The sequence below is a fragment of the Miscanthus floridulus genome, chromosome 19, assembly GCF_019320115.1.
Source record: "Miscanthus floridulus cultivar M001 chromosome 19, ASM1932011v1, whole genome shotgun sequence".
NCBI classification, from domain to species: Eukaryota; Viridiplantae; Streptophyta; class Magnoliopsida; order Poales; family Poaceae; genus Miscanthus; species Miscanthus floridulus.
The window spans coordinates 37387344-37402596 of NC_089598.1; the positions used below are offsets into that span (position 1 = coordinate 37387344).

Genomic DNA, 15253 nt, shown 5'->3' on the forward strand with positions numbered 1-15253 from the left:
CTCGCTGCCATCTAGTGCTTCCTCCTCTGATATGGAGGTTGTCGTTGTAGTCCGCGCCGCCGGGAGCCCCTTTTGCAACTGCGCTGCAAGGAGCCCATCGCGCGAATCGGAAAGGAGGCGTGACCGTGGTCTGAAAATAAGCTATATTATCGGAGACATACCTCTTCTTCATAAATCGATTTTGAGAGATGGACAATTTTTGGGTGTCTCCGTAAATAAAACGACCGCTCCCGTAAATCGATTTTGAGAGATGGGCAACTTTGGTTTTTTTTTTTTTGTAAAGTCTACCTCCGAAAATCATAAGGTATTTTGGGAGACATGTAAATTTATGACCGTCTCGATTAATAAAACTAGCATGTCTCTCAAAATCTTATTAGTAGTGTGACCAAATAACAACAACGAAGAGAGTATTAGAGACGACCATCCAAGAGGTGGGAGTGAGAAGGATCAACTTCCATTCTAAATTATAATATATTTTAGCTTTTCTAATATGTAATTATGCACCTTGATATACACTATTTTTATATACATATAGTACTAAAAAGAATAAAAATTCAGAATGAAGTATTAGGTAACGTGTATATAGATATGGACATAGATTTATAGATGAAAAAAAAACAAAAGAACTAAAGCGATAGCACAAACTGATCAGTGCAAGGCTTAGATCCGAGCTCAATCATTATTTCCTCTTTTGATTTTTTTTTTCTCTCGAGGACCGAGCTCAATTGTTCGATTCAGCAATGAGCTGCATCATCTTTTGTTCCATTCGTCTCAGTCACATCCACACATGACGAATTTCATTTCCCAGCAAAGAACGCAGCCAGTCGATCCATGAGCGCCACGGCCTCATCGCAGACGGGCTTGAAGAGGAAGAAGACGTGGTCCTGGCCCTCGGACTCGAACCACTCCACCGTGCCGCCCCACCCGCTTGCCTTGATGGCCTCGTAGTATGCCCTGTCCCTCGGCAGCAGGGAGTCCAGCTCCGCCGCGCACACGAGCACCCTCTCGCACGGCAGGTCCCGCAGGCTCGGCGCCGCGGCGGCCAGGGGATTGACCCGCGGGTCGTCCACGCCGTCCGTCGCCTCGAGGCACACGACCGCCCACAGCTTCTCCATCGTCGCCATAGACGCCGGCGCCTCGCCGTCGACGGGCTCCCTGCCCCCGAACCCGGCGTGCAGGAGGACCGCGCCCTCGATCCGCGCTCGCGCCTCCGACGACGACGCGGCGACCGCCATCATAGAGACGTTGTGGACAATGTTCCCGCCGGCGCTGTCGCCGGCCAGGAAGATGCGGCGCAGGTCGCCGTGGCGTGACAGCCAAGGGTCCGGGTCCCCGGCGCTGCCAGCAGAGGCCGCCCACTCGAGCGCGCGGAAGGAGTCCTCGTAGCCTGCCGGCAGCGGGTGCTCTGGCGCGAGGCGGTAGTTCACGGAGACGATGAGCAGGCCGGCCTTCGCGGCCAGGGCGGTGAGGAAGCGCTGGTAGACCGGGGACGCTGCCGACTGGGTGACGAAGCCGCCGCCGTGGAAGTAGACTAGCACCGGGAGCTTCTTGTTGTTGTCGTTGGGCGGTGACCCGGTACCGGTTGCCATGTCCGGGAGGTAGAGGCGGACGTAGAGGCCGGCGTCGCTGTCTATAACGACGTCTTTGGAGGTGACGCCGGTGGCCGGATCAAAGCCGGCCGGCACGGTCTCGGTGCCCATCAAGCGGTCGATGCGCCGGTCGCTGTAGATGCGGAAGAACCGAGTGTCGAGGATGATGTCGGAGCTCGGATCCATGGCGAAAGGGTGCAGCGGGTGCGGTGGGGAGTAGTAACAACAAGGCAGATAGCTGGAGATCGGATGGCACAAGGCTCCGAAGTCTTAGCGACCCCGAGCCAACCAAAGCCAGTTGCAGTCGATATTAAAAGGGTCTGTGGAGATGTCCATGTCCATCGCCGCGGAAGCGCAGAAATTGCCGTGTGGAAATTGCTGACAAGGAAATTTCCGCGAGGAAAGCAAGAGGCTGACGGACACAATGGCAATTGGCAAATGTATACTACCGTGCCGTAGCAGGTAAGCACTTTCAACCCATTGGGCCCGTGCAGACCTAATACTGTGCAGACATCGATGGGCCTCTTTTATAATGTTTCAGCCTACTTCGACTCTTGTACTCTGATAGAGGAAAAGCCCATAATTCCATCCCTTCGTTGGCCCGTGAGGTATTCTGCCACGGAAGGATGAAGAAAAAAAAAAGAGGAAAGAGGTTCCCTTTATATCTTCCTATAAACTAATACGTCCGTCCCATAGTAATTGCACTTCTAGAGTTTAATTTTTTTTCAAAATAAGTGCACGTCTACATATAAGATAACATAACTCTATTTGGTAAAGTGATGAGTTTTTCAAGTGACTAAAAAAGTTGAGAGCGTATTTGTTAGCTTTCTTTCTAAAATCTCGCTTCTAAAAATAGAAGGTAATTTATATAAGAAATCCCAAAAAATATTTCTAAATCCCCTCAACTATTTTTATACTTTCTTTCTCTTCTATATATTTGTATCAGGAACTCTGGCCTACTTATTATTTTTCCCACATCCTTCTACCTTAGATTGGCCCAATGATATGCGCGCATATTTATCCGTGCAACGGGGTCGATTTTTTCAAGTGCCAAAAGATTGAGAGGTAGGGTTGGGAGTTGTTGGAGTTGTAAAATTATGGATTGAGATATTATTTTGGAAACTCTTGGATATACTCTAATAGCTATTAATTTTTAGCAAGAGGATGTTTGGATCCACCTGCTAATAGGTGGTTGGATAATGAGTTAAAGGTATATATGAACTATTAGCACATTTTAACAACTCTAAACCTGCTAATGGAACTAATAGTTAGCAACCCTTCAACTAATAATTAGCAGATCTATTTAGACCCACTGATTCTAATTTTAGCTACTAATTTTAGTGCTAATGAATTTAAATAGGCCCTTAGATACACTAGCACTAATTTTTAGTTAGCTAGCAATTAGCCTTTTGATCTAAATAGACCCTAAGCCCTCCTTTGGCATGGCTCTCGCACCGACTTTTGTAGCAGCTTTTGCATAAGCTGTATCAAACGCATGAATTGAAAACGGCTTCATCGCGTGAGCCGGCAAAAGCCGTATGCCAAAATGAAATGGGCGTCGCTGAAAGCTCTAGTTTGGTTTTGGTAAATTGATGAAACCCTAAGTGCTAACCTAGTTCATCAAGTGATCATGAGATAGGTAGCACACTTCAAGTAGAGAAGCAAATGAAGATCATAACATGACAATGGTGATAGCATGGAGATGATCAAGGGCTTAAACTTGAAGAGAAGAAAGAGAAAAACAAAAAGCTCAAGGCAAAGGTATAACTTGTAGGAGCTATTTTGTTTTGGTGATCAAGACACTTAGAGAGTGTGATCACATTTAGGTTTGATAGCCGTACTATTAAGAGGGGTGAAACTCATATCGGAATGCGGTTATCAAAGTGCCACTAGATGCTCTAACTTATTGCATATGCATTTAGGATCTAGTGGAGTGCTAACACCCTTGATAACATTTGTGAAAATATGCTAACACATGTGCACAAGGTGTTTGCAGGGTTGAGATGTGTTTGGGTCCCTCTCTTCCTCCCACCGAGCTTGCTCGGCGGGATTCGGCGCTTTTGGAAAAATGAAATGTCTATTTTCTATTGCGCCGGATGCAAAATTCTTGGTGGTTGGCACATTTGAGCAAGGGTGAAGAAGTTAGAGTTGAAATGGAGTTGGTCGAAATGATGCTGGCGTCGGTCTACTGACCGGACGCTGGGTCACTCAGCGACCGGACGCTGAAAGGCTGCGTCCGGTCGAGCTGTCAAACGGCACAGTAGGCTAGGGTTGAGCACCGGACGCTGGCTGCGTCCGATCAAGGTGGACCGGACGCGTCCGGTCGGAAAAACATGCCTCGGGGAGCTTACTGGAAACGACCGGACACTGGGGCTTCAGCATCCGGTCAGTTTTGACCGGAGCGTCCGGTCAGCGTCATAACCGTTGGAATCTGACGAACAGTGTTTGAAGGCGATGACATGTGGCGTCCATCGGGCGACCGAACGCTGAGGGCCAGCGTCCGGTCAGTATGACCGGAGCGTCCGGTCAGTATGACCGGAGCGTCCGGTCAGAGCGCGTTTTGCCTAGTGAAGGGGTATAACGGCTCTATTTGATTGGGGCTCTATTTATAGCCCCATGGCCGGCTGTGGCTTTCTTCTTTGGCCATTTTCATTGACATAGCAACCTTGTGAGCTAAGCCAAAGCCCTCCCACTCATCTACATCATTGATTCATCATCATAGTGAGATTGGGAGTGATCCAAGTGCATTGCTTGAGTGATTGCATCTAGAGGCACTTAGTGATCGTGTTTCGCTGCGGGTTTCGCTTGTTACTCTTGGTGGTTGCCGCCACCTAGACGGCTTGGAGCAGCGAGGATCGTCGAGCGGAGGTGGTGATTGTCTCCGGCTCCGATCGTGGTGATTGTGAGGGGTTCTTGACCTTTCCCCGGCGGAGCGCCAAAAGGTACTCTAGTGGATTGCTCATGGCTTGTGTGATCCTCATCTTGTGTTGGTTGTGCGGCACCCTATTGAGGGTTTGGCGTGTGAAGCCAATTAGCGCGTGAACCTCCAAGTGAGTGAATCGCCACAACGAGGACTAGCTTGCCGGCAAGCAAGTGAACCTCGGTAAAAATCATTGTGTTCATCATTGATTCCGAGGTGATTGGTCATCATTGTTATTCATCTTTGTGATTGATTGGTACTTCATCTACACGGCGGTATAACTATCCTAATCACTCTCTTTACTTTATCGCAAACTAGTTGACAAGCTCTTTAGTGTAGCTAGTTGTGAGAGCTTGCTTGCTTAGTTGGTGTGGCTCTTTAGTTAGTCTTTGAGAGCACACTAACATAGAATAGTGTCTTTGCTATTATGTGAATTGACACTATCTAAACTAGAATTGTGGTAGGTGGCTTGCATTTTAAGTAGGCTAGCGCAACACTCGCTTCGCCTCATAATTGTCTAACCACTTTGTTAAGTGTTGTTGTAGAAATTTTATTAGGCTATTCACCCCCCTCTAGCCATTAGGACCTTTCAGTCGCGAGCCAGAAATAATGGCTCCCCCCGGCTTCTCCCCGTCTACGTACAGAAAGTTGAGAGAAATTACCGGTTTGCCACTGCCTCAATAATTCTCCATACCGGTTCCTCACTCTCACCCATCCGCATCCTCTCTCTCACCCATCCGGCTCCTCTCTCTCACGGTCCTCGCGCGAGTCTAGCAGCGGCGTTGCGGCCATGAACCGGCTGGGGCGGACGGCCGGAGGCGGGCGAAATGGCGGCGCAATGGATGGATCCGGCGGAGGGCATCCTGATCCACCTGCTCGTTTTCACAGAGGCGTGGCTTCCCCTCATTCGGCCGGCGCTGCTTCTCTTCATCCTGCCGGCGCCGCCTCCCCTCAACCCGCCGGCGCCGCCTCCATTCAGGCCGCCTCCCTTCGGGCCGCTGGTGCCGCCTCCCCTCAGGTGCCTTCTCTTCATCCCGCCGGTGCCGCCTCCCCTGAGGCCGCGGGTCATGGCGCGATGGCCGTGGCTGGGGACGCCTTGGGCGGGGTGGATGGCGAGGCGGCCACACGGCCTTTCTCGCTGCCGCGGCCGCGAGGGCGGCGATTGGACCATCTGGCGGAGGCGCTGGACCATTTGCTGCAGTCGCCGTCGCCGCCGCCGCCACTGGAGAATGGCCGGATTGGTGGAGAGCTTCGGCTGCGGCTGCAGAGGCTCTGGGGCCTGATTGGCTCGGCTGGCTCGGTCCAGAGGCCGGTGCCACCAGAGGAATCGAAGAGGAAGTGCCCATTGTGGCCAATCCAAGTCGCCGTCGTAGTGGGAGAGGTGGCCGTCAACACATAAAACTCATATCTCCAACTCAAAGCAATAAACATATGCAAGGGCACAATGGACAATTGACATCTTCTATATATTCTAAAAAGCTAGGAGAAGCCGTTTTGCCAAATGTTTTCGTACAAAATAAGCCAGAGCTAGAAAAAACTGCTTTTCCATAGGAGCCAGAGCCAGAGCTGTTTTTTCACGAGCCAGAGCCGTGTCAAACGGACCCTAAGTAACAAATGTGACAGCCGGTGATAGTAAAGACTAAAGAGAAGAAAAATAGAAACCAAAGCATAAAGATCACAATATTTTTTTAGAGGTTCATATAAAATTGAGATATTTTATGATGGTATTTATGGAATTGTCTTTGTAAGAAGAGAGCAACGATTGGACATGGATTAGAGAGACAGAAACGGAATGACACATGTGCCGGCTGATGGAGGGATATTTGTTGAACCATGAGTCCATAAGTCTATCGGATACATAAGCCAATAGGTGGATCCAAAATTGTTGGAGACGTATAAAGTAGCACAGTTCAAACAAACATTATAAATTATAATGGCCTCATTCCTATACGATGACCAATAGTAGCAGCGGATTAAATTATATACTCCCATCGACCCTAAATATCTATTGTTTTGGTTTCTCGAGAAATAACTTTGATTAAATATGTATTAAAAAGTATTAATGTTTATGATATATAATTAATATCATTGATAGATATTTAAATATGGTTTTTTAATAAATTTATTTAAAGATACAAGTGTTACACGTATTTTTTATAAATTAAATCACAAATCGTGATGATAAATATTTAGAGACATATGGAGAATATTTATAATGACGTAGATTTAATTTAATTAATAAACCATTTGTTATAAACAAAAGAAAAAAAGAGAGTAAACCCCCACCTTGCTCGCCGCGTCGCCGGTCGCAGCCGCCGAGGCGCCGAGCACAGTGCTGAGACTTTCTCTGGACCCCTCTCCAGTCTCCACGTCTCCACGGCCGGCCGTATCGATGAGCTGCCTAGTCACTTCCTGAGCCGCTGCCGTACACCATGTCGTCGACCCGGCGGCTCGTGCCGCCAGCTGTCCACAAGCTCCGATCCCGCCGCCGCCTCTCCTCCACCTCCTCTCCCACCCCCAACACCCCAAATGCCGCCGCCATCCTCGCCAACCTCCTCCACGGGCACACCTCGTCCACCGCCACGCTGTCCCTCCTCCGCGCGTCGCCCGGCCTCGCCTCCGAGCTATACGCCCTCATCGCCGAGCCGGCCTACGCTTTCACGCCTGCCTCCCTCGCTACTCTCCACTCCCTCGCGGCCCGCCACCGCATCCCGCCTCCCTCCGCGTCGCTCCTTTCCAAGCTCCTCGCACGCTTCTCCTCCCCAGCCGACGCCGCAAGCTTCCTCCGCGACTCCCTCGCAGCGGGCGCGCCGGCGCCGGACGTTTCCACCTTCAACTCCCTCCTTTCCGCACTCGGCCGCGCTGGCAACCTGCGCGGCATGACGGAGCTGTTCACCTCCATGCGAGAGGCCTCCGTCAAGCCCGATATCGTCACCTATGGATACTTCTCAACGGGCTCTGCAAGTCAGGCCGCGTCGGGGACGCGCTCAAGGTGCTCGACCGAATGTCCAGCCCAGGCTCGGACGTCTGTGCGGATATTGTCATCTTGAACACCGTGGTGGATGGGCTGTGCAAGATTGGGAGGCTGCCGGATGCCATTGTGTTCGTGGATGAGCGGATGAGGCACGTCCATGGGTGTGCGCCCAACACAGTTACATATAACTGCTTGGCTGATGCGTGTTGCCGAGTGGGGGATATTGGCATGGCTTGCCAAATTGTGGAGAGAATGGAGAAAGAGGGTGTGGCACCGAATGTTATCACGATGAACACAATTGTTGGTGGCTTATGCCGAGTTGGTAGGGTTGGTGCTGCACTGGATTTCTTCCGTGAGAAGAGGACAGCTTGGCCGGAGGCCAGGGGCAATGCTGTGACCTATAGCACTTTGGTTAGTGCTTTCCTCCATTGCAACAATGTGGGCATGGCCATGGAGTTGTTCCATGAGATGCAGGACCAAGGGCATCCACCAGATGCAGTCATGTATTTCACCATGATATCTGGATTGACACAAGCAGGGAGGTTGGTGGATGCTTGCACCATTGCGGCATCGATGAAGAAGGCAGGATTTAAGTTGGATGCAAAGGCATACAACATTCTGATTGGTGGATTTTGCCGGAAGAAAAGGTTGCATGAGGCCTATGAGTTGCTTGAGGAGATGAAAGGAGCTGGTCTTCAGCCAGATGTGTACACCTACAATACCCTGTTATCTTGTTTGTGCAAAGCAGGAGATTTCTCTGCTGTGGATGAATTATTGGGGAATATGATTGATGATGGCTGTCAGCCTACTGTGGTCACTTTCGGTACACTGGTACATGGATATTGCAAAGCTGGGAAAACAGATGAGGCATTAAGAGTTTTCAGGTCCATGGATGAGGCCAGGATTCAACCCAACACTGTAATATACAATACTCTAATTGACTTCCTCTGCAAGAGCAGAGAAGTTGATGCAGCTATCAAGTTGTTTGATGAAATGAGGGAAAACAATGTGCCTGCAAATGTGACAACCTACAATGCATTGTTGAAAGGTCTTCAAGATAAGAACATGCCAGAGACGGCTTTTGAACTTATGGACCGGATGAGAGAAGAGAGGTGCACTCCTGATTATGTGACTATGGATGTTCTCATGGAATGGCTGCCTGAAATTGGTGAAACAGAGAGATTAAAATGTTTCATGCAGCAAAGGGATCAAAAGGATAATCATGCCTTACGTGTTTGACCATGAAATGAATTCATATTAACTAAAGTTGCAATGTCTGTGTTTAATTCATAACTGGAAGATCAATTTGACTTGGCTTAGAGGCAAGAATTTGGAAACCATTTTCTAAATCCTAGCTAGCCCTATGAGATGGATTCCTTGGTCAGAATTGGCAGCAACTGTAGCCTGTATTGTAGAAGTGTTCGTTCAGTTTTAGGGGCCGTAAGGCATAATTGATTCAGAGCAGGTTATTTGGCACATATTGTGGCAAATCTAAGGCTATTCTATTGTTGCCAATCAGGTCTTTGCAAGTTAGGTACTATTTCATTTCCTTTGTCTGGTTTTGTAGATTTATAGTTGTTGTAGACTGTAGAAAAATGGATTTGCAATTCAAGCCTATTAAGTATTAACTCAATCCCCTATTAGATGACAGTTAAACAGATACCAATGTACCAAGTCATTCTTGATACCACTCTATATCAAATGAAGTCCTTGTTCTTCAACAGATAATGTTGAATATTTTTTGTTAGAAAAGAAAATGTTAAGGGCACAGCCATATGTAGTCAATGTTTGGAACCCTCTGGCATGAACCTTGGTTAGAACAAAGGTCCTCTTGCAAAGCTATATTCCATTTTTTTAGTTTATATGCTTTGAAGTCTTTTGCACCCTAAAACTTCTTATATGAATGCAGTATGATTGAGTTTAATTTTTCAATTATAGAATCCCTCATATACAGCTCCCTTGACAATTGTAAAAATCTGTACTTAAAGGATGCATGGATGAATCTATTAGTAGAATGTAAATGCATATTTCATTTGAAGTTACTCAGAAAGGCATATTCACCATATCTGAAAGAATAAAGTGTGAATGTTATCTTACAGAAGAACTGATGTTTGAACAATCTTTCATATACAACTCTCTTAACTGATATTTGATTATGCAAGAAAGCTTTTGAAATGTGGATTTGAGTATTCTTAGCTTGAGATATGTACTGACTTATATATTTTGATTGTTAACTATGTCTAGCAATAGCATCATTGGGATTGCTTCTGGCATCTTCTCCATATGCCAAACCATTTGCTTTGTACGTATTGCTGATTTTGATTGTCAGTCAAAATATCCTGACAATGTTCTCTATTGCCATGAAAGATAAAAAGGGGCCTAACCATTGCTAGGTAGATCTAGGAATGTAATTGTCGATTTGGAGAAATGAGGTTCTTTTTAACCGCCTCATCGTCCTTGCTTGCCAATTTCTGTTGTCAGTTTGAGCAGCAAACTTCAGTGACCATATTGAAGAGAATGGCATAACGGAGGTACTTGTTGCTCCACAATTGCAGTCCTAGAGATGTGCTGCGCGTGCCTGCGCCTGTGCCCTATCACAGAAAGGTAAATTAGTAAATATGAATTCACCTTCTGCTTGTTAGTTTTGAGATTACATGGACAAATATAGAACAAGGATTAAACTTGTCATCACATAGTGCTGCATCTTTGAATTAGCCTATATTAGCAAACCTTATGTGCAGACTTCCAAGCAGAACTCAGAACTTCTGAGCAGTTACAATTTAAGCTCCAACTGGTGTTAGGCCTAATTCAAGAAATTCGAAAAAGTCACTTAAGAAACTGAAATAAGCAATTTTCTTCTCTTGTTTGCCTACTTTCCAATTGCTGCACATGTGAAGTACCGTAAGAAAATTCTCATGTGGACATCATAATTACACAAAAGAGTCTTAGCCTTGCAAATGTCAACAAACCGAATAGCCTTGCTGTTAGTTTGAGTGCACTTCTGACAACAAATCACACCTAAAAAGTGACAACTCATATGTCATACCTTCATGCAGTAGTACACAGCTCTCCCTATATATGTGAGTAAAATCTGTAATTATGTTCAAATGTTGCAAATCCCAGGATTAACATGTGAACTCATCTTCTACAGGACCTGCAAAAAGGAAAACTCTAGCACCACCAATAACAATTGAAAACTGGAGCAGAGATTGAATGCAGATTGAACCCATGGCAAGGCTGTAGGCGGTACACATTTTGTCAGTTGATGACAACCATGTATGTGGACTTGTTCCTGCCAGTTGTTTCTCCTGCTGGAAATTCTCGAGCTACACTTCTGCATAAGCATAAAGGTCAGACGAAACCCAAGGTTCGGCAGGATTTCCGTGTCATGTCCCTTGCAACTTCTGTGATCTGCTGTTGTGGTCAGTGAAAGAAATCTCGTTTCACCGCCTCCTGCCTGGCTGCCTCCTGGCTCCTGTAGTGGTTATCGATATTGGTGGATGGTGCTGCCAGGCAGAGATGCCTTAGCTAAGAAAGACAAGACAAGGTAGGAGAGGACAACAAATTAAAGACAAAACGCCAAGTGCATTCATTACTCTCAGTTTCATAGACCTCGTCAACTGTAGTTCAGCTCATGAACATACCCTGAAGCACCGTGTCAAATGTGGTGACGGTGTATTCAACCGCTGGGTTTAGATTTTAAGAGGGTGACGAGGTTTTGCTTACTTTTGTGTGTTGCCTGTCGTGCAGGGAGGTGGCAAGTTGACAATCAAACCACCGTTTTGTTGGAACCAGAACTGAGTCCCGTCAGCTGTAATTTTTTCTGAAGCCAGAATCCCCAGATTTCTACGGTCTACCTGGGCATTTTCTCGGAACGATGTGCTTGGGACCAGTTTGGTATAGTTCTGATGAAAGGAACCCATACCGCATCACGGTCACGGGTGAAGGAGCAAGACGGAGAGCCGTACAAGTCACTGCCACATGAGGCCGGGATCGTAGAATTTCGCCCGCCGGCCTGCCTGCCTGCCTTGCTGCGACCAAGAGCTTCACGTCTCCGTCGCCGGGCCAAAGCCGTGCCGCACGGGACGACGAAATTCACGGCACAGCACGTAGGCAGTAGGACCGAGAGTTGTGCAAGTCGTCAGGATCTCCCCCGTCTCTTGTTGCTTGATTAGCCAAATCTCGTGGCAAAACGTTACATGATTTGCCAATACCATGTTCTACTCTTTTACTTGTATATATAAGCAGGGTGCCTGCCGGATGTGATCTAGCAGTTTCTGATAGTCAGATAGATACCGTGCAGCATTGAAACTCTGACAACTTTGCGATGATGGCAGATTAACAAGGCAAGTTTATTTGAAACAAGCCAGCCGCTGATCGAACCATGTTAAAGTGTTAACGACAAGACGAAGCTGGTAGCATCTTCTGGCCAACCTCTACTCCTCTAGAGCGCTTTCTTGGAAATGGCGATACTGAAATTTGACTTGGATTGGAGAAACATCCCATGATCCCAAGGTGAAAAGCCAGACCAAGGACGAGCGTGCATGCTCGATCGCCATGCAATGCAAGCAACGAGGCGAGAATTTCATGTAAAATAGGGAGGCAAAGAAAATTACACTTACTTAATGTAAAATAAATTCTTTTATTTATTTACTCTTTGTCTCGAAAGTCTTCAACTTATATATGATGATAAAAGCCATATGCATGTAAGTAAAAGGACGACTAAGCAACAAGATATATAAAAAAAACTCGATCGGGGGTTAAGACTGTCCCGCAACATTACAAATAAGAAGAAGGACATTCTTACCCGGCCAAGAAAACCCCCGAACCCCTGCCCCCACCCTTACACGGTGGCTTTCCGTCGTCCAAGTGAGAATTGGGCCGGTGCCCCCCAGTGCTTTGGTTATAGGGACGGACGAGGGGTTTTTTTAACCTCAGCCTGAAATTCGCTCCCACGAGGAGTCGAACTCAGGACCTGAGGAGTGCCGCTGGGCCACTTAACCGATTGAGCTAGGCGCCCTTTGGCTCAACAAGATATATATAAACACGCCACTCAACTTGATCAAGGCACGTAATGTTTCAAAATCAAATAAAAAATAAATTAAATATACAGAACAATGGAACAATAATATACAGTGTGCGGTGAAACCTAGGACGCTAATAATAAATGAATAATATTTCTTGTTGTAATTGCTTATAAAAAAAATTTAACAAAAAATATTTGCTGCTTGGGTTCGAGCCTAGGTCTATGGGTTGAGACCCGTGTGTCCAAATCAACTGGACCACAATGGAATCATTCCTCGAAATAATTTTTTTAGTTCTATTGTTTATAAAAATGTAGCAAAAAAAGATTCAGCGTTAGGGTTTGAACCCAAGCCTTTGAGTTAAGTCGCGCGCGTCCTAACCACCTGAACCGCAATGACATTGTTGCATGTTTCTCGGAACAATTATACTTGTTTCGTCTTTCATTTCAAACGCCAAGATCTATAGGGTAACAGCTCAGCGCCAAGGTCTATGGCGCCGAGCCCTTGTCCACGTCGGTGCCAGGTCACCGCCACATCCGACGCCTCGCCAAGACCTCGGCGCCATTGCGCCGAGACGTGTTTCCTCGACGCCAAAAGCCATGGCGCCGAGGTCAGGGTAATCAAACCACCTGGGGTCTATTTGTGAATATTTTTTAAAAAAAGGTTGAAAAATAAAAAAATTCGGTATATATAAGCAGGGTGCCTGCCGGATGTGATCTACAGCCTGTTCGGGAGGCCGTATCGTATCGTGGATTATTTACTGCTGGCTGGTTTGGTGTGAGAGAAAAACACTGTTCCCGACTAGAAATTTACGATCGTTTACGAGCGAGCGAACAGGCTGCTAGCAGTTTCTGATAGTGAGATAGATACCGTGCAGCACTGAAACTCTGACAACTCTGCGATGATGGCAGATTAACAAGGCAAGTTTATTTGAAACAAGCCAGCCGCTGACCGAACCATGTTAAAGTGTTAACGACAAGACGAAGCTGGTAGCATCTTCTGGCCAACCTCTATAGCGCTTTCTTGGAAATGGCGATACTGAAATTTGACTTGGATTGGAGAATCATCCCATGATCCCAAGGTGAAAACTCTGACCAGACCAAGGACGAGCGTGCATGCTCGAATGCTCGATCTTCATGCAATGCAAGCAACGAGGCGAGAATTCCAAGCCCCCGACGACCGTGTGATGTGCGAACGACGAAGAGGACCAAATTTGTACGGAAGTGCCCGCTGCCGCGCGCACATGATCCATGACAAAACCGATCCGCTGACCAAGGACGTCCGTTAATTCTCGGTCGAGTCAAACTAGACCCCCTCCAAACGGCCGAACCTGCCTTTGCCTTGTCTCACAAGGCCATCACCCGGTCAAACTCTAACCACTTCCTCCCTCCTGTCTAAACAAAAATACTTTAAGAGCAGAAAACACACCACTTGCTTCTCCCTGTTGAACAAGAACAATGGTGGCCCAAGTAGAGGTAGCCTTGCTGCCAGGACGGTGTTGGTCCAACTAATCGCTCCGCTTGACTTATCAAGCCGGCGCCAGGTGCTGCCATCCGCATGCTCCAAAGTCATTGCCCTGTCACCTGCACGCATGGGTCAACACGGCAGGCTCCGACGTTTGACCTCCTCGCCGGCGAGCGGCTCATTTCGTCACCGCCGTACGTGCGGCCGGCCCCACTGACAGCGACGAGGAATTGCCGCCATTAATTCCGCTTCTACTTCTAACATACAGGGCGGGCAGGCACGGGACAAAATGCATGGCGTGGCGCCGGTGCAAATGAAACGATCGGCGCCGTCCGTGGCGCGCGCGCGCGGCGACTTTTCTGATAAACGCGCTGCGCTGGCAACCAAGTCACCGCACGGAACCGCCATGCAACTTCCGCCCGCCCGAGATCGCAATGCCTCTTCGCCCAGCTCTGCACCACCCTCCCTTATATATACGCCGGGACCCGTTCCGTGGCTACCTACTTTGCTTGCACTACGCAAGTTCTTTCTGATACGACCGGGGCTTTAGTACTTGCTCGCAAACAAGAAGGAGCCAGCCGGAAGATCATCAGGGGGGAGAGAAGGAACAAATAGTTCGGCCATGGCAATGGTCATGAGGAGGAGGGGAGGACTCGTTCTATCGGTGGTGATCATGGCGGTGCTGCTGTTCTTGGCCGTGCTCGGCGCGGAGGCGCGGTCCTTGAGCGGCGACGGCGGCTGGGCGGCCACCGGGGACGGGCCGCTGCCGAACGGCGGCGTCTTCATCGTCGAGACGCTCCGGCGGCTGTACCTGCAGCAGCTAGGAGCGGGGCCGTCGTGCGAGACCAACAGCCCCAACAACGCCTGCCCGCCGCCATAGGATTTATGGTGGGTGGTGACTGGTGACTGACCGACGACGACGGCGTGTACTCTGGTCTTGTGCCGAGCGCGGTGCGTGGAGGGTCACGTCGTCCAGAGATCCACGGCCAAAGAGCGCCCTCGCTCTGGTTCTCATGCATGCGGTTTGCGCTCGCTCGATGTTCGTCCAGACATCAAGGCGTTTTCCCGTCGTATCGATGGTTGGATTTAATTTGTTGATTGATTGGTTTTTCTTTGTAACTTTTGATTTGACCACGTACGCATGGTGTGTGCGCACGGTGCGTGGCAATTTGTACAGCAACATTGTATAAGATAGTTTGAATACTATTATAGGAAATAAGTGTGCAAATTTTTTTGTTGATGAATAACATGCATGGAAATATTTTACTGGATAAACGGATTA

At 48.0% G+C, this 15253-nt stretch overlaps 2 protein-coding genes across 2 annotated transcripts; one reads left to right on the forward strand and one right to left on the reverse strand.

The window, feature by feature from the left end:
* Window positions 1-583: 583 nt before the first annotated feature.
* LOC136529090 (tuliposide A-converting enzyme b3, amyloplastic-like) lies at window positions 584-1883 on the reverse strand. The gene has a single exon (XM_066522149.1). The coding sequence runs from the start codon at window positions 1773-1775 to the stop codon at window positions 798-800; it is 978 nt and encodes a 325-aa protein (XP_066378246.1). The 5' UTR covers window positions 1776-1883; the 3' UTR covers window positions 584-797.
* Window positions 1884-6858: 4975 nt separating this feature from the next.
* On the forward strand, window positions 6859-11744 carry LOC136529089 (pentatricopeptide repeat-containing protein At3g61520, mitochondrial-like). Its single transcript, XM_066522148.1, is given in 4 exon segments — window positions 6859-7449; window positions 7452-9017; window positions 9965-10087; window positions 10635-11744. Coding segments are annotated over 2 exon segments (1779 nt in total). The 5' UTR covers window positions 6859-6941; the 3' UTR covers window positions 8723-9017; window positions 9965-10087; window positions 10635-11744.
* The last annotated feature ends 3509 nt before the right edge of the window (window positions 11745-15253 follow it).